We start from the raw sequence: 23,144 nt of genomic DNA, 5'->3' as shown, positions 1-23,144 counted from the left end.
TATGGTGTAGTTGCCTTTTGTTTGATTTAAAGACTTACGTGAGTCAGTTGTGGGGTAGGTAATTAATGTGCTAGTCTGATTCAGGATGATCTGATTATGCTGCAAAGTAAGTAGTTTAAAATTCCATCCCAGCAATATTGAACAAACATTTTAAGTAGCTCGTTGCACTTTTGTTGTATCTTTGTACCTCCATTATTCTTCAAACTGCTTTAAAACATTGTGTTCCTGACAGGTCCCAAAGATCTTTCTGGTTTTGCTTTACAAATGTATGTTCTATATACATGTTTAATGTAAGCTTTATATATGTGTGTGTGTGTATATATATATATATAAACACGTATGCATACACACTTTTTCAGCATGGTGTAGCTTGTGTACTGAATCGGATGCCTTAAAAAGTTGGAGCTGAACTTTGAGATTCTGTATGTGCATATTTGTGAGTCTTAAACTCTATTAGAGCCAACAGAGTCTTTTGGATAGGTAGAATTTCTAGGGTAATGCTTTCAATGTAGACTTTGTCTTGGTAAACATTAAACAAGCAGCAATGAGCTAGAAGGAAGACTCAAAGGAGCCACTTACTCAAAGTCTGTGAGGACGGGGGGATTGAGAGGGAGGCAAACGAAGTAATGCTTTCCATGGTAATGTGGAATCACGTGTGTTAAAAGATGCAACTTAATCATGATCTGCCAGCAATGACTTGTTCCTGTAACTGTAATAATATGTGTCTGAAGAACAATTATTTTGTTTTTTGAATAGTTAAGTCATGTCTAGTACGTTCAAAATATGCGAGAGAGGAGTCCTTAGTAAAGATGAGGTTTCTCAATTTCCCTGTTCCTTCTGTAGTATCTGGTGAATGCATGCTGTCATCCTGGCGGTATATACTAATTTGTAAGGACCAAAATACAAATGTTCTTATCAAAAGAGACAGGAATTAAAAAATAAAAAGAAAGCAAGTAAACAGAAAAAGGAAAAGAAAAAAAAATGAACTGGTAGGGTTTTTGGGTTTGTCCTACATGGTTATGCAAAAATATTTCTAAGCAAATGAGAAAAATGCACAGACTGATTTTTAGCACATTACATTTCCAATATACTTTTAACTGCACACATATGTACGTATATAAAATGTGAGCAGGCGTACATATACACACATATAAAAATCAAATCTAAAATATTGTGTGCACTCTTCTAAACTTGCCGATAGTACTTTAACAATTTGAACATCATGAAATTAGCGTAGCATATTCACACTCAATTTATGAATAAGTTGTAGTATCCTGAATAACAAATTACCCAGGCTAAGAAGGTTTATGCACTGTGGTATGATTCTGAGAAAAGTTTCATATAAACTTCTGAATCTGAAATTCAGGTTTAGTTTTATTTTGGAAGAAATGGAAGAATGGTTATGAATCTATAATCTTAGGAAAACTTTAACTGGAGTGTTTTTGTTCAAAGTGCCAATGCTGTAGAATGAGTCTCTGTAGGGGAGTTAGTTATATTATAAAAATAAATAACTACACTAGAGGTTCAAGATTAAATTACCAATTAAACACTGTTTTAAATACAAGCTGGTTCTGTATCTTCACAGTTGAGTCTTTACATGACAGAACTGTTTGTAAAAAGGTGTATTAATGAAATCCTCTGGGTATTTTTTTGTCTGGTTGGTTGGTTGGTTTGAATTAATGACATGTGAGGAAAAATTCCAAGACATGAGAGTATGAGGTTTCTGTATTTTCTTTCACTTTTCTTTTGATTTTACTCTCATTTTTCCATTCTCTTTAATTCATGTTCACATTCTTTTCCACCTTTTTAAAAAGCTCTGTTAGAAAGTCTGTCATTTTGTATATTCTACTATGGCTGCTACCTACCACAAGATAGGTGTGTTTTTTTTTCCTTTTTTTTCCCTCCTTGATAAACTAAAAATTTCAGTGTGGAAAAATAAATGCCCCTCATGCCTCCCTACACTATTTATTAGACATTATCCGTTCATGGTTGTTTGTTTTTGGTATTTGCTACAGAGGTTAGCTGTATTCCATTCTCTTTCTCATTATTCTCAAACTGCTTTTTAGGGTTTGTTCTTGCTTGGAAATATTTTCTTCTCTGTAGTGTGGTATGTTTCATTTTGCAAAAAACATTACCAGATTTAGAACTGTGTGTGAATAGAAGTATTGGTCAGAGGGATAAGTTAATTGCTACATTTGTGGGAACGATGTATAGAACAGATTTGAGGCTGATGATAGGAGGAAAAGTAGAAAATAAAAGTATCTGCAAGAAAGGTGAGGATGTGTTGTGTAGAAAAAAGGGAGGAAGTCCACAGAAGAGAAGCAGATATTCAAAGTAATTCAGAAGTTACAGCAAAGGTCTCTGTTAAGTAAAAGATGAAACCAGCAAGAAATGAAATGATACATTAAATAAGTAAGTATTTTGCTAAATGCATAGACTAATTTCACAGCCTATCTTCAAATATATTTTTCTGGAGCCTTTCTGTCACTGTAGTTCACAAGTGGCTTAGGTGATAATTGGCAAAGAAATAATTCCTACTAGTCTTAGTCTTAAAATCAAATACGTGAAATCAGTGTTTTTGTTTTTTTGTTTTTTTTTTAATGTTTTGACTTCAATAATACTGAAAAAGGTGTTTTACTGGTTGTTAAGAGTTTTCAAATGTTACAACATAATGCATAAGACAGAGAAGAACATTCATATGTTGAGGAGACACTGGTTTTCAGGCCAGTACTCAAACTCTCAAAATTAACCCATCCTTCTGTGAGGATTGCATTGTGGACATGTTGCTGGTGGGGTGTGGGTGCTCTGGATTCCAACGCACAGATACTATCAAACATGCTGAGCAAGTGCTGCCTACCCCTGCACAGCTTGCTTGTATCCATGACTGCTGGCTGTACTATGCACGTTTTTTTGTTGTAGGTGAATTACTTAGAGTTCAGTGCCAACATACATACTGTTTACCCTGTTAAGTGTAGGTTTAAAATCAATGATTGTTGGTTAGGATTTCAACTACATTGTTCTATGTATGCTTTTGTTCTCAGCGTGTTTTCGTTCTTTTTCATGTCTGACATACACATGAATCAGAATTAACCATTTGGAGTTTACAAACCTTTATGTATGTTACCAGCAATATTTTGGAATAATCCTCTTATTCATCATTTTTTGTGTTTCTGAGCATGTTTTATTTACTTTGGATATTACGGGCAAAGCAGTTGCATTTTTATCCTCAAACAAAAGTTTCTTCTATTTCATAATACAGTTACAGTGTTAGTGTTAGGAAAATGTAACAGATAAATGCTGTTTTGATTTAGGGCAAGGGACAAAACAATACATGAAATTAAACCAGCCTCCTGAAGAAAAATGCAGAGTGCTAATATACATTAAAGACTGAGGATGCTTTAATATGAATATCTTAAAAACAGCATGCAAAAATCTAACATAGAAACTTGAAGGTTTATTTATTTTTTTAATGGCCATGAGTTTCTATTATGTCCAGCACACAAAACTGTTACCTGTGTTCAGTGGAGTTGTCTTCCTTGCTTTGAGCTGCAAATTCAGTTAGATTTAATTCTTTTCATACAGATATTATATATCATAATCTGGCTCCCTCACTTAATAGTTGTTTTTCATTATTGTCATGAATTTTGGAGAGTTTTCAACTCTACTTTTTGGCTAGATTTTTGGTACATTGAAAGTGCAAATGAAATTTTAATGTGTTCTTAATTCTCAACTACAAATATTTCTACAAATGGCTGTTTTTGTCTATCTTGACTGAAAATTTTCTGTTTGGTTCTACACTTATGGGCTTTTTTGTTCAGTAGCAGCAAGCTATTCAGTTCCACATTTACATTATTGTGTCTAATGGTGATGCTGTTTTGGGTACGAGTGAAGTAGTAACAAAATTAAAAGAATACTGAGAAACTACATATGATACATTGTTACATGACATAGGTCTAAAATGGTTTCTGCACATGCATGTTCTTTTACAATTGCTTCTTGTCTAACAGATTTATTTTTCTAATAGAGACTCTCAGGACAGCAGCAAGAGATAAACAACTTAATACAGAGAAAAATTGCTGTGGATGAAGAAAATGCCTGTTTGAAGAATGAATTCAGTAACTTGAACCAGAAATTTAAAGATAAAAGTGAAGAACTTAAGGTATATTGACTTGTACATAGTTTTATAAGACTGTAGCTTTGAAGTAGTTCTTTAAGCAGTGTCAGCCTTTGTGGCACAGAAAGTGACAAGCTTGGAGAAAAAATTGCCTTAGGCCTTGCTATACCTTACCGTTTTCTCACATACCAACTCCGAGGAAGATGCTTTAAAGCCAAGAATCCAAGCTTTATAACTTTCAGATAAATAGTTAATGATGGAAATGGAGCAAAGAAAGTAGGAGTGTGAAGATGTGGCTTCTTGTAATTAGATTCTGATGGGACTGGCATTATTAATTGATAAAGCCGAGGTCTGGGAGGATATGTCTGTGTGGGTCTCAAAAATAGCTGGGGACAGCATCAAAGGCAGCTTGATCAATTAATGGGCTCTTTGCAAATGTGTACTCATCAAAGCTGTCATCCAGCTAAAAAATATGACCCTTCCACCTGCATGAAAGAGGCCAATAAAAGTACACAGGTGACCTTGGCCATCAAATATAGAAGAAGCTGCTGTGAGGGTAAAACTGCACAGTTTATATTTGCTGATTAGTTCTCACTTTTTTTGTTTATCGCCCCTTGTGGTACTGTTCTACAGGACACTGAGGAGTGTGCACAGAAGAAGGAAGAGCAAAACAGACTGGTTATAAAAAACCTGGAGGAGGAAAATAAGGGATTAAATACACGCTGTGCTGACCTGCTAAATGACCTGGAGAAACTGAGGAAGCAGGAGGTACAATGGAAAACAGAAAAATCTGGCAGTGATGCCAGAATAAAGGTACAAAGTGGAATGGACTTCTGGATGTTATTTCAGAAATAACTTCTCCAGACATTTGCACTACAAGTTATTTTCCTTAAATAACAAGTTATATATTCAAATCTACCAGTGGGGACTTGCATTCATTTACATTCCTTCACTATAGACCCACAGCTTTTTAAAAATTGATGTTGCAAAGCAGGAATCTGACTTCAAATAGTCATCTTAAAATGTAATCATTAAAAAATAAAAGATACTGTATTTTAAGATAAAATATATATATGAAATAATAAAAGCTTAAAAGTATTATCATTCATGATTTTTTCTCAATGTATTATTTACTTGCCTGTAATTTGGTTGTAGTAGACTTGATACTTGTTTTGGAAGAACACTTTAAAACTTTTAACTGCAGTTTTGAATAAATTGTGTCTTAGCCTCCAGAGGACTTTGCTCTGTGGAGGCCTTATTATCGCATATGCTATATTAAAAAAGTTATTTTCATTTTTTATGATAAAATGAAAAAAGAAATGATTGTGCAGAATATTGTGTCTGTTATTTAAGTGTAACTTTGACCTGTTAAGTGAAAATTGGCAATTTCTTCTTAAATTTGTGTAAGAATGAAAACCCCAAACATGGTATCAAATTATTTGATGTCTGCTTACATACATGTATGTATATTCAGTGGATTCTTTTTATTTACATGGCTAATGAATTCTTACAACACCATTTCCTTTTGAACTATCAATGTACGTGACTTTCTGGTGTATTCAGTATCGTAACTACCTAATCAGTATCTTGTCCAGAAATATCTTTTTCTCCACTCTAGCAATTTAGTAGTTTTGGTGACTCTTCTGCTTGTTGTACTGATGGAAAAACCCTAGTAAAGAGTTCCCTTTAGATCTTTTAACATGGGAAGTAAAGTTCTTGCAAATTGAGGCCTTTGGAATGGTTGTGATGACAGGATTACAGGATTTCCAAGACAACTAATAGTTTGCTGGTACTTGGAGGGGTGGGGGGAAATCTAGTGGTTTAGAACTGATTTAGTAATTTTCAAATTTTCAAATTGTGAAATGTATTGCTTGTAATACCTGATAAATTATTGAAAATCATTGTTACTGACACCTTCAATGAGAACAGTCAAAATAATTCCTAATCTGTCTCTTTTCTTGGCTGATAGGGCGTGCTCAAGAGAGAAAGGTGTGTCATAGTTGTATGATTCCAGGGATGGAAATAAGTAGTGTCAGTGCTTCAGAGTGGGTTGGCAAGTAAATCAAGGTGGTGTCAGAAGTAACTTCCTGAGAGAGGTACTCCCCGAATCAACCAAGAATTACACACAGCTGGATCTGCTGTTCAGAAGCAAGGAAGAACTGACTAATAATCAATGGCAGCCTTGGCAATAGTGACTGTGAAATTATGAAGCCAATGATTCTGAGTAGACGAAGGATGGACAGTAGTAGCACAGTATGGACATAGAATTAAGGAGTGGGCTCTCCAGTTTATGGAGTAGGCAGAGATAGGTAGAATCCCTTGAGAAACAGCACTAAAGAGCTTGGAAAAAGTTACCAAGTCTTTAAGGACAGCCTCCTCCAAGCCCACTCAGATGCTCAGGAGAATAAGTGGATGCATCGGGACACTAGCTTAGCTAAACACAATTAATCACCAAATGTCTGTGGGTGGCGAGTGTGATGAGGAGGGTATTAGTGTTCAGGAAGTGAACACAGTGAAGTCTACAAATGAGGAGAAATTCAGAAACATTGTGTGGGCACACAGGGACAAAGGTAACCTAATTACAGTTGAGACTTACAAGTGGTGACAGGTAATAAAAAGAGTTTGTTGCACTACTAAAAGGCTGAAAAAGGAAATTGTGGGCTTGTTGCTGAAAGGGAGGGATAAATTAGTGACAGAAAGTAATAGATAACACTTGCCTAGAGGCAGAGTTTCAGAAGTACCAGCAGTGGATGAGCTGGGAGTTGCTTGAGATAACTTGACAGGTAAATGTCCTTTGGACCAACTGAACTGCATCCAAGCTGCTGGGAGAATTGACTCATGCCTCTGTGAGGCTGCTGCCTACCATCTTTCAAAGGTTGTGGAAATCAGGGAAGGTCTCCAATGAAAAGAATAACCCAAGGACAAAGATTGGTCAGCCTCACTTCAGTCCCTGAGAAAGTCACAGAGTCTTCTTGGAAGCCATGTCTGGGCATGTAATTGAGAAAGTAACTAGAAACAGTCAGCATGGATTTACCAAGGACGAATCATTTTTGAGCAGACAAATTGTCTTTTGTGATAAAACGATTGCATCTGTGAACAAGGGGAGAACAGTAGATATGACTAATATGAACTTTAGCAAGATTTTTTACACTGTCTTGCTACATTGTCCCAAAACTAAGATGTTATAGGTGAATGGATGAGCAACAACATGTTTAAAAAAGCTTTTTGGTTGTTTTGGTTCAGAGGGCTGTGGTTAATGGATCGTACTCGTCTGGAGGCTGGTAAAAAGTGGCTACCTGCAAGACCTATCCTGGACCTGTCTTGTTTAAAATCTTTATCAGTGACTTGGAGGAGGGGGCAACAGGCATGCTCATCAAACTTTCAGATGACACCAAACTGGGGGGAGCAGTTGATGTGCTCAGGGACGTGGCTGCCGTGAGGAACCTTGACAGAAATGTGCAGGGGCCTTAATGAGGTCAAATGGTGAGCCATGAACTAGGAATGCAGCTATGGGACAGGGAAAAGCTCTTGGTGTGGGCAGGCAGTGAGCTGAGCAGGGGCCAGCTGTTTCAGGCAGCAATGAGGGCCAACAATACCCAGGGAGGCATAAGCAGGATGTGGCTCAAGAGCCAGGGGAGGGGTCATCTCCCCCCTCTGCTCAGTGCTGTAGATGCAGCATCCATTTTTGAGTCCTGTAATACAAGAAATACTTGTAATTTGTTCCTGACAGTAAACTGGAAGGAGAGAGGGGAGGCACCAAGGTGGTGGTGCCGGCAGCCTTGCCCTGCAAGGTGAGGCTGCGGAGCGGGACTGGTTCAGCCGGGAGAAGGGGCGGCTGCGGGGGCTCCCAGCAGCAGCCCTGGCACCGTCAGGAGGGGATGGAGGAGATGCTGCAGGGCTCTGCCCAGCGGTGCCTGGCAGGAGGGTGGGAGGCAGGGCACAGGCTGAGGCACGAGGGGCTCAGGATGGAGACAAGGAGAAGCCTTTTCCCCACCAGGACAGCCCGGCTGTGGAGCTGGGGCCCAGGGAGGTCGGGACTCTGTGGCCTGGGGGTTTGGTGTCCTGGCTGGGTGAAGCCCTGAGCAGCCCGGCCTGAGCCCAGTCTGAGCCTGCTCTGGGCTGGGGCTGGGCTGGAGGCCTTCTGCCAGGCTGCACGTGCCTACGGGTTTACATAGCAAGGTTTTGGCTGCAGGGGTGGCCTCTGTGAGCAGAGCCTGATGCCCCATGTCAGACCAGAGCCAGCTCCAGATGGCTACAAAAGGGACCTTCTGCTGGCCAGAGCTGAGCCAGGGAGTGACGCTGGTTGGGCCTCTGGGAGAGCAGATTGGAAAAATAACCTGCTGCTCAACAGCAGCTGGGAGAGAGGAGTGAGAACCAGCCCTGCAGACCCCAGGGTCAGTGCAGCAGGAGGGCAGGAGGTGCTCCAGGCACGCAGCAGCAGTTCCCCTGCGGCCTGTGGAGAGGCCCCTGGTGGAGCAGGCTGTCCCCCTGCAGCCCATGGGTCCCACACGGAGCAGATCTCCACGCTGCAGCCCGTGGAGGAGCCCCCGGTGGAGCAGGTGGATGTGGCCTGGAGGAGGCTGCGGCCCATGGAGAGCCCCCGCAGGAGCAGGCCCCGGGCCGGAGCTGCAGCCCGTGGAGAGGAGCCCACGCAGGAGCAGGGGTCTGGGGGGAGCTGCCGCCCGTGGGGGACCCGTGCTGGAGCAGTTTGCTCCTGGGGGATGGACCCCGTGGTACGGAGCCGTGTGGGAGCAGTGCTTGAAGAGCTGCTGCCTGTGGGCAGCCCCCGCAGGCTCAGTTCGGGCAGGACGGCATCCCGTGGGAGGGACCCCACGGGGAGCAGGGGCAGAGAGGGACCGTGAGGGAGTGGCGGAGATGAAGTCTTAGGGACTGACCGCAGCCCCCATTCCCCAGCTGCTGGGGGGAGGAGGTGGAAGAGGGTGGATGGGGGGAAGGCGTTTTTAGTTTGCTTTTAGTTTCTCACTGCTCTAGTTTGTTATTAATTGGCAGTAAATTACATTAATCTCCTTTATGCTGAGTCTGTTTTGTCTGTGATGGAGGAGTGATCTCCCTGTCCTTATCTCAACCCAGGAGCTCTTTTCAGCATATTTTCTCCCCCTGTCCTTATGAAAAGGGGGAGTGAGAGAGAGGCCTGGTGGACCTTAGCTGCCCATCAGTATTAAACCACCACAAGCTGTGATCCTGATGCTCCAGTTTGTGCCTTATTTTTTCTCTGTTAGGTTAGTTAAGAGACTGTACACTTTTGATAACGGACAGAATTAGGTGAAGTTGATTATCTCACAAGACTGTTGCAAGGATTGAGAGGCATATTAAAAGTACTATCTGCATGAGGGAAATGTCTTATATATAACCCCTAGGAAGTAGTAATGTATCATAGTTTTTTACCTTCATTTGGTGAAATAAACATTTGTAAAAACACAGTTGTTTTTGCAGTTCATCACTGTTTTTACATAGTGATCTTGTAAATATTTGCTTGAAAATTTCAATTTCAAGTTGAATTTATTTTTCCCTCTGTTCCTGACATTCCTCCTTTCTATTACTTGACAGTCTCAAGAATCAATATTGGATGGCAGATTGGCTTTTAACAGGATGCTTATAAACAATAAAGAATAATAATTTCCTTATCCTTAGAGGCCAAATACAACATTATCATGCTACACTGTATTGGGCTAGATTATTTTCTGATGTATACACCCCAATACAGCATGCCCCTGCAATGCTTTTAAAAAGTAATTTATGAACAAATTCAATAACAGAATTGTATTTTTGTTCTCAGGTGATGGTAGAAGTGGTTATAGATAAGAATAATTTGAATTTAGAAATGATATCCATTCTGAGAGCCAGTTTTGCTTCAGACTGGAGTTTGAGGGTGAAACTAGCTTTTTTTTTTTTTTGTACACGTTTTTCAGTAACAAACCCTATGTTTATCAATATTGTAGTTGGTGTTGTATACAGACACTACTCATGTTACTCTCCTGTATCTGTGGAAGAATTAAATGAAATCAACGTAAACTACGTCATCATTGTATTTACAGCATGTATGAGATGGTAGAAATGTTAGGTCGTAACAGAGGTTCTCCAAGGGCTGGTAGTGTGTGCCTCCTTTTGGAAGTGACCCTCAATTCAGAGACTGTGTTTCTCGCCTTTTATTTTTTTTATTTTTTTTTTTTTGGTGGTGTCTTTATATCACTTTCTGTACAGAAAAGTGTCACTTATCACTTTTGCAGACTAGATCTAATTGCTTTCAGACCTACTGTAAATCGAACCTGGGTGTAGAACTCAACTTTTACAAATGTAGAGAAAAAAAAACAAACTGCTATGAGTAGGTTGTCCATTTAATGGTTATTCCTTTAATTATTTGTTATGTTAGTCTAAATTCAGGTGAGATGAACTAGAAGAGAACTGACAAAGTGGCTAAAAAAATGTCAGTTGTGTTTTATTGTTTCACATATATGCCTTCATATAAGTAATGTATAGTACCCTAAAAATAAATACAGGGCTTTGCTTTCTGCCTTCAGATAGCTCTTGTTTCCTAGGCTTATATCAGTTTCTGCATCTCCTGAAAGAGCACTAGTAGAAAAGCTGACAATCAGCCACTTTATGCATGGAAGTGTCTCCCTGTGTAAAAATGAATTAGGGATGTGAGTTATGTTGTTATTCTTTCAGCGGAGGTTACTTAAGTTGTTCTTGAATGATACGAAGAATGTGTATTTTCCCAAACTCAAGCAGTCACAAAAGGCTTTGTATATAGACACAAAAAAGTGCGGACTGGCAGATTTTAAGTGGAGGTGACCTGAAAGATAGTAGAATTGCTTAGTGTTTTGTTTTTTCTAGTTGGCAAGGTACTTTAAAAAGTACCTTAAGTCTGAAGGTTAGGATTTTTAAAGACACAGGCGAAGTTGTTATCTGAAAGTGAAGCATGGTGAGAAACAGCCATTTCTATCCAGAGGAGCCTGGAATTTTAGTTCCACTGAAAAATTAGTTTTACTGAGATGGGATCTTGAAAACTACTCTCACTCCTGTCAAAATGCGTAAGAAGAAAAACATAAAAACGAAGGTACTGTGTTTAAAAGTGACTTTCTAACAGTTTGAAACTACAAATAAAACCTTAGTATTCACAGTCAATTCATAACCTATATATGCAACTGTGTTGCAGCATGCCTTGTCTGTGTGTTTTGCTTTTTATGTTTGAAGTTCTTTTAAGTTCACCTTACCTCTAAGTTTTCAGAGTTTATCACTCTTGGGCTTGAAGTGAATAAAATACTTGCATAATGTTTTACCTTAAGTTACTTTTGTGCTATTTATTTTCATTTCATTTTAGTTAGGATCACCCCATTTCTTGTGTAGAAATTAATAAGAATGTTAACAGTAGACTTATTTTTCATATTTCACTTTCAGTACTGTTATATAGAAGTATAACATCCTTTTCTGTCTTGTATTTTTCTCTCAAATATGCATTTTCTTCCCCATGATATATAACTGAATTATTAGATGTTTTGACTTGCTATATTTTACATAGCATTTACTTTAGTATATTTCAGAATGCTGTAGAAATTTGCATTCTATACAATACAATTCAGATTAATTTGAAAACCAGGTTTTGAAGAATTGTATTTAGCAAATTTTCAGTCTGCCTGCTTACATAATAGAACTGCCTTCTCAGGTACTGTATCAACTAAAAGGCAACATAGTACATTTCATTGATTTTAAAAAATGGAAATATTCAGAAACTGAGTGTAAAAGTTTAGAGTATTTCACAGTCTTACATTCCTGACTGGTGCACAGAAACCCTATTGAATGCCTCAGTATATGATACTGCAGTATTTTTCTGTTTCAGAATTTTATGTTTTTAACACCGAGTCACACAGAGAATCATCTAGGTTGGAAGAGACTTCCAAGATCATCTAGTCCAACCTATGACCTAGCACTAACAAGTCCTCCACTAAACCATATCACTAAGGGCTACATCTAAACGTCTTTTAAAGACCTCCAGGGATGGTGACTCAACCACCTCCCTGGGCAGTCCATTCCAATGCCTAACAGCCCTTTCTGTAGAGAAGTTCTTCCTAATATCCAACCTAAACCTCCTCTGGCACAACTTTAGACCATTCCCCCTCATCCTGTCACCAGGCATGTGAGAAAATAGACCGATCCCCACCTTGCTATACATCTCCATTATATAACTTTATAAAGTTGTATTTAGGGCAAAATCATTTATTACCCATTTTACTTTGCAGTGGATGATGGGAATTTGAGTACTGGTGAGATGAGATTTGTTTTTTTTTAATCTATACCATGAAAATTCTCTGCAACTCGTTAGCATGGTATGAGAGACACACAAATAGAATTTACTCACAGAAAATGTGAGCTATTGTCATTTTTGTTAACATAAAATTTGTAAGATAGCAATCGTCGTCTCAATCCACAATAACTTCTTAATTCTGAGGAAAAAACAACACTCAGGAGAAACCCTAAATTATTACATTGCAAACCTTACAACATTTCAACATTTTCATGTGTTGATAGAATGAACTTTTTCCTATCCTTCTGGAGTCTTTTGTTGTCTGAGAACAAGTAATCTTTGTTACCAAAAATTAGACTTTAGGATTGAATGATGACTCATCAGTGGGGTACACCTGGTAGGTAACTAGAGATTTATGATGAAGCAAGTAGTTTTTCTGCTTCATTCATTCATTGCTATTTCCCCAAATTAATGTTACTATTATTAACGGGATATGATAATTCTTGTCAAAATGCAAAGAACTTGATTGTAGTACACTTCTGATACATCCAAATATGCGTCACAGTTTTATGCTATTTTAAAGCAAGACAGTTAATTATTCACTGCTATTAAGTGAATAATTTTAGTGAACTATTTTTCAGCTACAAAAATATTTTTAATTCAATATTCAACGTATCACTGCTGAAAGGGAAATCTGAGCATTTTTTGTTTCTGTGCAGTTTTGTTTGACTCAGTCTGTAGTCTCAAAGTCTGGAAAATAGACTAACGTACAATTGGCCATAGATTTGGGACGCTATCCTAGTAGGACTTTTTTTTTTTAATTGTAGATGAAGCGTAGAGTACTTGCATTACTGAGAATAAGTGACTGTGTTTATAAGTAGTGTGATACTGAAGTAGGTCTAAAGGTGTTGCCGCTTCCTGAAACTCTGCTCTAGACAGTGATGTAGTGCCTCTGTTTCTATTTTTGCCTGAGAATACTCTAGGAGAACAGTCATGCAAAGCTTCTTAAGGACTAAAGTGCCATTCTAAGCTACTAAACCTCCAGAGAACTCTAGTGAGGTCACTATGTACAGCCATCAGAGTCCTGCTTGAGTAAGCTGGCTTGCTATTATATTCCCAGATACACCTTATACTATGCTACTTCCACAGCAAGGCTTACTGTGAAAGACAAGCTATTGCTTGTTTACGTTGTTTTCAATGAGCATTCCCATAAGTTTTCTTCTTTGTATGCTGTTTCTTTTCCTGAATTGGAAGTGCAAAGTCAGAGCATCTGAGACTGACAAGGAATCTCAAAAACAAATCTTTATCCAGGATTTTTAGTTTCTGTGTGTGGCATTGTATAGTCTTTGAGAAATTAAAACAATAAAAACCAAAAGCAAGGTTTAATCAATCAGTAGTCAGCTAGTCTAGTATTGCTTTGCAAGGATTTGATTCAGGATTCTCCTATGTGCAACAAGTGAACTAAGGATAATTTCTTAGAATAGGGGTCCATCTAAAATTTGACATGCAACTTTTTTCTGGGGTTTCATTTTTCATATACACACACATGCACGTATACCTGTATATATTTGCTTAGACCACAATGTATGCGTATATCTATGTGCACATGCATAAATCTATATATGTAGGTTACATGGATAGATTTTGGTAGATTTTAACTCTTGTATATTACCTTTAATATATATTAAATGTTTTCTTTGCAGAATTTGGAAACTGATTTAACAGACGCAAGAGAACAAATTAAAGAATTAAACAGTAAATGCAGTAACTTGTTATCTCAGCTAGCTGTGAAACAGGAAGAACTTTCCCAAAAAGAATGTGATATGACCAGGACTAAGTAAGTATTGCATGTTTTCATTAACTTGAACTCTGAATGTTCTCAAAAAGACTGTTGGTCCATTTGTAAAGCATTATCTTGCATTAGAAGTACTTTTGTGCAAAAGTACTTTCATAGCATGCTTTTCCACAAAATGTAAAATTTTTGGAGGTGTTCTAGTAGCTGGCAGTTCATGTGGACTCTCTTTGATAATAGCATTGGGTCAGAGAACAACCAATCTCCACTGCAAGTAACAAAATACCAATACAATCAGTGACACAGACATTCAGCTGGAGAGGCTATCTGACCTAAATTTGGGAAAGTTTTAAGCCTAACTTAAGCTTTTTAATTAGAGTAAAATCTGAAAAGTCATCAAGAGTCTATATGCAGGCCTTTTCCAAGGTTCAAAGTGTAGTGATTTAAGCTTTATTAGAAGTCTCACACACCGTGTTCTTACACTGAATCTGGAACATAAGTGCAATATCCTCAAGTTGTAATATCCTCAAGTTGAGGATATTACAAACTGACTTTGCCAAGTCGCTGAACTTAAAATTTCTCAAAATGAATTCTTTGCTATTTATTAGAGAAAAGCCTCTTAGGATTTGTAACAGACAGATATCATTTATAAAACACGTAATTGAAATAAATGCTTTTTTTTGAACGTGAGGTAACAAAAAATACTCCAACACATGTATTTTGAATTGTTTGAGGTCTTTTTCTGTATGTTTATCCATACAAACAAACTTTCAAATTGATGGAGAAGAGTAAACTGCAACTTTAGCAAACTGATTGTATGTGTTTTCCTGTGTGCTCAAATGATTTCTGTCCTATCAGTTTAACTTGCATTGTGATGAATGATCATGTTTTTCCACATTGCTAGTATGTGAGTTATGCTTTACACATTATGTATGTACACATTTGTTCAGTATCATTGTAATTCAATATCTGCTAACCTTTCTTTCAAGGTCAAATTTCAAATATTCTTTTTTTTTTTTTTTTGGTGATACAGAATGCTAAAATTGTTCCTTATTTTCCTAAAGTATGTAGATAAACTATTTCTATTGGCTTTTAATTAAAAAGGCGAAGACTAATTTAAATGAAAGAAAGCAACAACAATAGAATAAAAGAGAAAAAAGCTATGAGGAAAAAAAATTCTTTGGATGAGTCTACTCATCCTAGGTCAGGATCTTGGAACTGTGTTGACTTCATGACTGAAGTGTTTGGTTGTTCCTTGTTTTTTTTTGGTAACTGATATATTTTTTTGCTGTTGTTATCCTTGTTTAAAACTTAGAGTTATAAACGTATCGCATTGAATTTTCAGTGTTACATTCATGCTGGCAGAAAAATTCTTCCACAAATAATGTGGAAAATACCCCATCTCCCTTGCCACCTCCCATCAACCATTTCAAACTTTTGGAGGTGAAAAAGACTTGCAAATCTTTCTCTTTCCTCCCCACTGCTCTGTTTCATCTCTCCCTGTCTGCTGCATGCTTGCCTTCCCCACCCTTCCCTTTTTTGAAAATAGATGAGAAACACAGTCCTAATTAGAAACAAGCTCTGGAGGAGAAAAGTAAGGAAGCTGGCTTCTTTCTTTTGGTATCTTCCTTCGTATGTAGTACAGGAAGATATAGAAAAATATTCTTTCAACTGACACCTCTATAACTTTATAGTACTGTCTGAAATTTGTAGGGCAGATACTCAAATCAATTGGAAAAGAAAGTCTCTGAGGGTCTAGGTGCAAACTGGTCTGGTGCTCTGTTTCTTTTGCCATTTTAATTTCTTGCTCTGTTCTGCATATCTGCCAGTTTGTTAGCAAGATTGTTTTTTCAGTTAAACAGTAACTATGTCTGCTATCACTAGGGGAAATATTTTCTCTAGGAGGTAATTGTCGGTGAATTAACAGGGACTAAAATTTTGCAGTACTCTGGTCCTCACAGGTGTTTTTGAAAGTCTCACCCAGTGTAAATCAAAAGTCTGTCACAGACTTCTGGGGGATGGAAGGTAAATATTCTAAGACCTGTGAACAGCCAGTTTTTACAGAACCCCTCCTCTGCATGGCAGATATCTTCAAAAATCAAGAAGTTGCCACCTTTCTTTGATTTTTTTTTCCCAAAGCATTCTTGATTCATTGGGTATAGTTTCTAACTCCCAGAGTAGCTGCAAAATGCATTTCATTGTTATATTCTTCATGCTTATCTTCAGTACAGATTTTCTGGATCTGTTTAGAGTCCCTGGTAGCCTTTTCATTTTTATGTTCTTGAAGAATGTTAAATCCTGCTGTTCATTTCTGAAAATTAATCCTGTTGCATATTTGTGATTTTTGTTTTAAATTATTCTAAATGTCAGGATTTGGAACTTTGTGCTTACTGCTCAGCACTCACTGGTGGTCTGTGTCTCAGTGGCACAGAGCTCTGGCGGGACTCTGGACATCAAACTGGAAAGGCCTGCTTGACTCAGACTTGTCTGCTGCTGTCACAGGTATCCAGGCAATATTAAACTGTTTGAAGATGTATCAAGCCCTGTTGTAAGAGAAATAAGAATCTCTTTCCTCTATATTTGTACTGGAAGCATGTTCCTGGGATTCTTTTGATCAGTTTCTAGCCTGAATCTATTCCTGACCATTTTACAAGGACTATTTTTTTTGGTAACAATATTGCTTGTTTTTATTTTTTCTCCCTTCTGCTCTTACTGCTTACCTCCATGCTGTAAATTATGAGGCAGTCAGATTTCTACTTGGCCCTTATTTCACTGCTGTGGGATTTTTGGGTTATTCTTTTCTGTGTGCTGTAAACAATTTCATAGTATCTATGCCATTCCCCTGAGAAGCCATAATTCATAGTACCTGTCACTGTATTGTATTTCTAAATTACAGGTAATGGAATCTAGAGATTTTTTGAATTACCCCAAACCTTCTTATATTCCCCTGGTAAGAGGAGTAACTGAGGTTCTCAGAATCCCAGCATTCACCAAAACTGTGGTGATGAAACAAAGCCAACAATGTCACCTAAGGTGGTGGATGAGATGAACTATGTGATGAATGCTATTTGCAATGCAGTTATATAGGTTCTGGAGTGACCATAGCTACTCATTTCGTTTACATCTCTGGGAAACCACGTTTTACTGCAAAACTGTTAGTGTGTATAGTATATAAGTGTTTTATTTAATATTATCCTCAAAGGATAGGAGAAAACATTACTTCAGTCTTTTCAGATACGAGCACTGGAGCTATCTCTACCCTAAACAATAGTATGAATCTTAAGAATGGTTACTGCCAGGACAAGGTGTCAAATACCTGAGTTTTGCTGCATTCCAGTTTGTACTGTCTTTATGTAGTGTCAACCTATTGGTTGTGGAAGGTCTCTGTCTCTAAAGGAGTCTTAACTTGAAAAGCACAAGGCTGCTCCTTAGGTGATTTCCCTCTTTCTACAAACAAGACTGTTTGAACAACCCGAAGTGCCTCATTTTAAACTAGTACTTGAGTTTTTACACAATGTTAGCATGCGGATGTCCGCAGTGTCTTTCTGCTCTGTCCTTTGGCATTTCTGCTGTTCACTGTCTCTTTCTACTCTTATTTTATTCATTCTTCTACAGTTTTCATTCCTGAACCAAGCATAGCGGTGGCCCATTATTTCTCATTGTGAAGCCACCATTCATGACTAGTTAGCCCTATCAGAGCGAGACTTGTAAATCCTTTAAAATCATCTGAAAGTTGCAGTTGTTTTCTTCAGTAACTCGTAAGCAAAAAACAAACAACAACAACAACAAAAAAAACCACAACAGAACAAACAAAAAAAACCACAATTGTCAATTAGGTCAATATCATAGACTGAAAAGTAATCCTATGAAGGAGTTAAGTTATTCCAGCTTCTCTAAGAGGTAGTCTGTATTTCATCATCATCCTCCAGTTGGTTCAGCCTCCTCCTGAGTTCTCTGTAATCATTTCAGATATCCAAATGGAGGTACACTGGGAGGCAGCCAAACAGCTGAGTTTACATAACAAGTTGAGTGAGCTTTAAGAAACAGTTAAAAGCAAATTAAAAATAAATAAATTTGAAAACAAGAAGAACAAGCAATAGCTAATTATGTGACAGGTCTTACTCAGTACTTCACTTTTCCATGCACTGATATCAGTAGGGATGTCCTCACTGATGGTCCCAGCTAATTATAGGAAATCCAAACTGAACAGTTCTTTATCTGGCTCCAGAGGGTTTGTGGTCCTGTTTCACAGAGCTCTTCTACTTTGATACAAAGAGCTATTTATGGTTTAATATGTGTATAATTTACCCTTCCCTTTATCCAGAAAAGCTACCTTTATATCAATCCAAAGGATTTCTTCAATATATCAGTTTGAAATATGATGCAAGGCATGCTTTTTTAAAGTTCTGGGTTGTGGGCATATAGGTTCTTCACAGATCTGGTCTACCTAAATTAAAAGTGTTGTTTCTGGTTAGTCAAACGTGGAAATGTAGATTTCTTTTTTCACTTCTAATCTATTTTAAATACATTCCAGTATGTATAGTGGCAGTTGCAATGCCTAACTAGGTAGTTACAAGTTAAAGTCCTTGAATTCTATTTGTACAACAATACTTTTTAAAACAGTTCACAAGAAGATTTCAATCCAGAATTATCTTACGTGAAACTAAAAGTAGTTTATTTATTTAAAAACAATTTCAGTGTGATTTTATTTATGTTTTTACTTTCGGTTAGTGACATCTTGTTTGTTTGTTGTTTTTGTTTTTAATTTAAATAAGTTTATTGGCACATAGTTGCTGTAGTGTTTAGAAGTATTTAAAATATGTTGGATTTCTGAATCAAAGACTTGAATGAGTACCTGTATTTCATTGATAGCGTCTAATGTGTTTGAAAATCATTTGACTATATTGATGAGTTCATACTTCTAAGCAGTTCCTTGTGAACTAAGCTTTGTAAGATCCTTATTATTTCTTTCTTACTCATTGCTCTTTTTCCCCTCCTATTGTTTAATTTTTGTCCAGAGAACATGAAAAATGCCATTCAGAAGGAAACATAGATGTAACTAGTTTAAAAGATTTTGGAGTATGCTTAATTATTTTGAATTGTGCGTGTGTTTCATAAACATGAAGAATAAGTTTTTAATATTGGTCTTTCCTGTAATTAGCTTTATGAAACTCCAGTCAATGTCACATTTTTTGTCAATGTTTTATCTTTCCTATAACTATTGTTCAGTTTTGTGTTCAGCATTTTCTTTTTATTTTAGAATAAATTGTTTGTCTCATCTTTCTTCTCTAGCATTCTAAAAATTCAATTATTTTAGAAGAAGTTTGTGTCTAAAAAATATAGATCAGCAGTTCAAACTCATTTTTCTTTCTGAATCAACAGTTTTCCTTGATTGTTTCCCGATGAAAAGGATTTTAAGATTCTTATGCAATTCCAGAATGCTAATGTTGAAGTAATTGCATAAATATTTGCAATGTTTAAAGCAAAATCTTCCTAGGTTATTGTAATTTTATTTCTGTGGTTGAAATAATATAGTTCTGCTTCTCTATTTTGACTCGTGAAAAACCTGATGTTTTTTCATGGCAGGCTCCTCACTGTGACTTGTAGAGTATAGCTTACTTTCTGTACATTTCTTGGTTTCACATTGTGTAGGTCTTATCATGTTAGATTATAATCTAAAAAAGGCTGTATTTTTCATTTGTTTTGTTTTTGTTTTAATCTCAGTAATACCATTGTTAAATGGAGTTAAATACTACTCAGTGTGCCATGGTGTTTGTGCTTATATTTGTGTGTGTATATCCTACTTGTATATGTATATATAAACAGCCACATACACTTTAAATATTCTACATATAGATGTATATATTTGTGTATATACATATATATGTGTTTGTGAATGTAGGCACATACATTTTCAGTGCCTATTATGACCTTCGTTACATCCAATTTGAAAATTTTCATTATTTCTTCTGTTCCATGTTCACCTGAGAGTATCATTTTACTTAGCAGTTGATATCTTTAACCTACTGCAATGACAGGCAGGCGTCTGTCCTGTGGAGTGCTTAGTAGTTTGGTGATTTGGGTATGCATATTAGTAGATACTTTGATCAGAAATTCATTTTTATCATGTAACTATTTATCTGATTATCATGGTGCTGATTTTGTATGCACTTTTAGAGCACACTCAAAGCAAATTAGTAACAGAGTCAAAAAGAATCCCTAAGAGGCCGAAGCTGGCAGGCAGTTCTGGAGGTTGTGTAGTTCCTCAGCTCCAGTACGTCCGGCCTCCCGCTCCTGCAGGGTCACCTCTAGATGTCTACCCACGATGGTGTCTAGTTGAGTTTGAGCATATCCAAGTGTGGAGACTCCACGGGCTGTCTGAGTAGCCTATTTGTTTTGGACCAGTCTTAGAGTATAAAAACATTTTTCTTATGTTCAATTGGAATGTCACGTTATTGTGGTTTAGCCCCAGCAGGCAGCTCAGCCCCACACAGCCGCTCGCTCACTGTCCCCGGGTGGGATGGGGGAGAGAATCGGAGAGGTGAAAGTGTGAGAACTTGCGGGTTGAGGACAGTTCACCAGGCAAAGGCAAAAGCAAAAAAGCAAAAGTGTGCAAGCAAAGCCAAACCATGAATCCATTCACCACTTCCCACAGCAGGCAGGTGTTCAGCCACTTCCAGGAAAGCAGGGCTCAGCGTGCAGGATGGCTTCTTGGGAAGACAAACGCCATCACTACAAACATCGTCCCCTCCTCTTCCTCCTCCTTTACCCCAGCTGTTATTGCCGAGCATACCATCCCATCGTATGGGACATGCGTGTGGCCCAGCCTGGGCCAGCTGTCCTGGCTGTGTCCCCCCCCAGCTCCTGGAGCACCCCCAGGCTCCTCGCTGGCAGGGCAGCACGAGGGGCTGAAAAGGCCTTGGCTCTGTGTGAGCACTGCTCTGCAACAAGTAAACATTGGTGTGATATCACCACTATTTTCATTACAAATCCAAACCACAGCATCATATGAGCCTCTACAGAGAAAATTAACTCTATCCCAGCCAAAACCATGATATGTATTTTTAATTTTTGTTCATTGCCTCTTTTCTTATTACTGTACACTGCTGGGAAGAGACTGCATCTTCTTTATAACCTTCCATCAGGTATTCATAAATATTTGTAATATCCTTCTGAGCTTTCTCGTCTCCAAGCTGAACAGTCTCAGCTTTTCTCAGCCTCTTCTTGTAGGGCAGATGCTCCAAACCTTTTATCATCTCTGTGGCCTTTCACTGGACTTGCTTCAATATTTCCATGTCTCTTACACTCAGGAGTCCAGGTGTGTCTCACCAGTTCTGGACAGAAAGTCACCTCTCTGAGCCTGCTGGCAGTGCTTTTATCAGTTCAGCTTGGGATGCTGTTAGTCTTTTTTGCCACAAGAGCACATTGCTGACTCATGGTCTACTTTAGGATCCCCAGGGAATTTTCTACCAAGCAATAGCTTTCCAGCTGTTCAGGTCCCTAGCCTGTGCATGTGGGTGGGTTTATTCCTCCCCAGGCAGAGTAATTTGCAATTCCCTTTGCTGAACTTTATAAGGTTCCTGTTGGCCTATTTGTCCAGCCTCTCACAATCCCTCCAAATGGCAGCACAACCAACCATGTGGTGCAACAACCACTCCTGCCAGCTTTGTCACCTGCAAATTATAGGGTGCACTCAGTCCCATTGTCTAGGTCATTAACCATGATGTTAAACAGTACTTGCCCCCTTGTTGGTGCTTGGGGTACTCCATTAGTGCGTGGCCTTCACCTCTACTTTGTGTAACTGATCACAACACTTTGAGCTCAGTAGTTTGTCTGGATGTGAATCCACCTTACTGCTCACTTACCTAGCTTATCCCTCATCAGTCTGTCCACCAACATTTTATAGGTTACAGGGTCAAAATCTTTCCTGGAATCAAGATAAAAATCATAGAATCATAGAATATCCCAAGTTGCAAGGGACCCATAAGGATCATCGAGTCCATCTCCTGGCACCACACAGGTCTACCCAAAATTTTAGACCATGTGATTAGGTGCACAGTCTTCACAACGCTTCTTAAATTCAGACAGGCTTGGTGCAGTGACTACTACTCTGGGGAGCCTGTTCCAGCGTGCGACCACCCTCTCGGTGAAGAACCTTTTCTTGATGTCTAGCCTAAACCTCCCCTGCCTCAGCTTGACACCATTAATCACTAAAATCATCCATTGTTCTCCCCTTGTCCACTGAGCAAGTCATCAGAGAAGTCTGTCAGGTCAGTTGAGCATCATTTCCCATTTATAACTTCTTGCTGACTGCTCCCAGTGACGTTCTTGTCCTTTATATGCTCCATCACCTTCCCAGAAACTGAGGTGAGTCTGAGCACTCTAGTTTCCCAAATCCTTCTTGAAGGTAGGAGTGACATGCTTTCTTCAAGTCCTCAGTAACTTCACCTGTTGACCATTCAAAGATAATTGAGCCTCTTTGTGCACTAGTAAGTGCATTGCGTAAGTCCCCATGGGCAGTATGTCTTGTTTGTTTAAATATTCTCTAACCCAGTCCTTCTTCACTGAAAGTAAGTCTTCCTTGGTTTAGACCTTTCCATGTGTCACAGCCACCTAGGATTACTGGAGTCAAGTGTTACCTTAAAAGAGTAGAAGAAGGTGTTGAGTACTTCAGCCTTTCCCATATGCTCTGCTGCTAGAATCCCTGCAGCTTTCAGTAGTGAGCCTACTTTATCCCTCGTCTTACGAAAGCCTCCTGTCGCTCTTTAAGTCCCTCACCATGTTCAACACCAGACAGATTTTGGCTTTACTAACCCCATACCTGCATGCTTGGACACCTTTAAATTCCTCCTGGTCTCCTGTCCCCTCCTTCTATATGTTGTATCCTTTCTTTTACATTTGAATGTAGTCAGAGGAGGTCCTTGTTCAGCCGTGCAAGCTTTCTGCCTTGTTCACCTGTGCAAGCTTTCTGCCAC

At 38.4% G+C, this 23,144-nt stretch overlaps 1 protein-coding gene across 5 annotated transcripts in view; it reads left to right on the top strand.

Moving 5' to 3' along the window:
* Positions 1-23,144, top strand: part of CNTLN (centlein) — a 208,095-nt gene that overhangs the window by 44,404 nt on the left and 140,547 nt on the right. For all 5 annotated transcript variants that reach the window (XM_048051337.2, XM_048051338.2, XM_048051336.2 and 2 more), the window contains exons 4-6: positions 4,025-4,159; positions 4,748-4,927; positions 14,081-14,214. In XM_048051337.2, the coding sequence (XP_047907294.2) occupies positions 4,025-4,159; positions 4,748-4,927; positions 14,081-14,214 (449 nt within the window). The remainder of the gene's footprint in view (positions 1-4,024; positions 4,160-4,747; positions 4,928-14,080; positions 14,215-23,144) is intronic.

This window comes from Anser cygnoides, chromosome Z (genome assembly GCF_040182565.1).
Source record: "Anser cygnoides isolate HZ-2024a breed goose chromosome Z, Taihu_goose_T2T_genome, whole genome shotgun sequence".
Classification (NCBI taxonomy): Eukaryota; Metazoa; Chordata; class Aves; order Anseriformes; family Anatidae; genus Anser; species Anser cygnoides.
The sequence above is the reverse complement of the archived record's forward strand: the minus strand, read 5'-3'. Positions and strand labels throughout refer to the sequence as shown.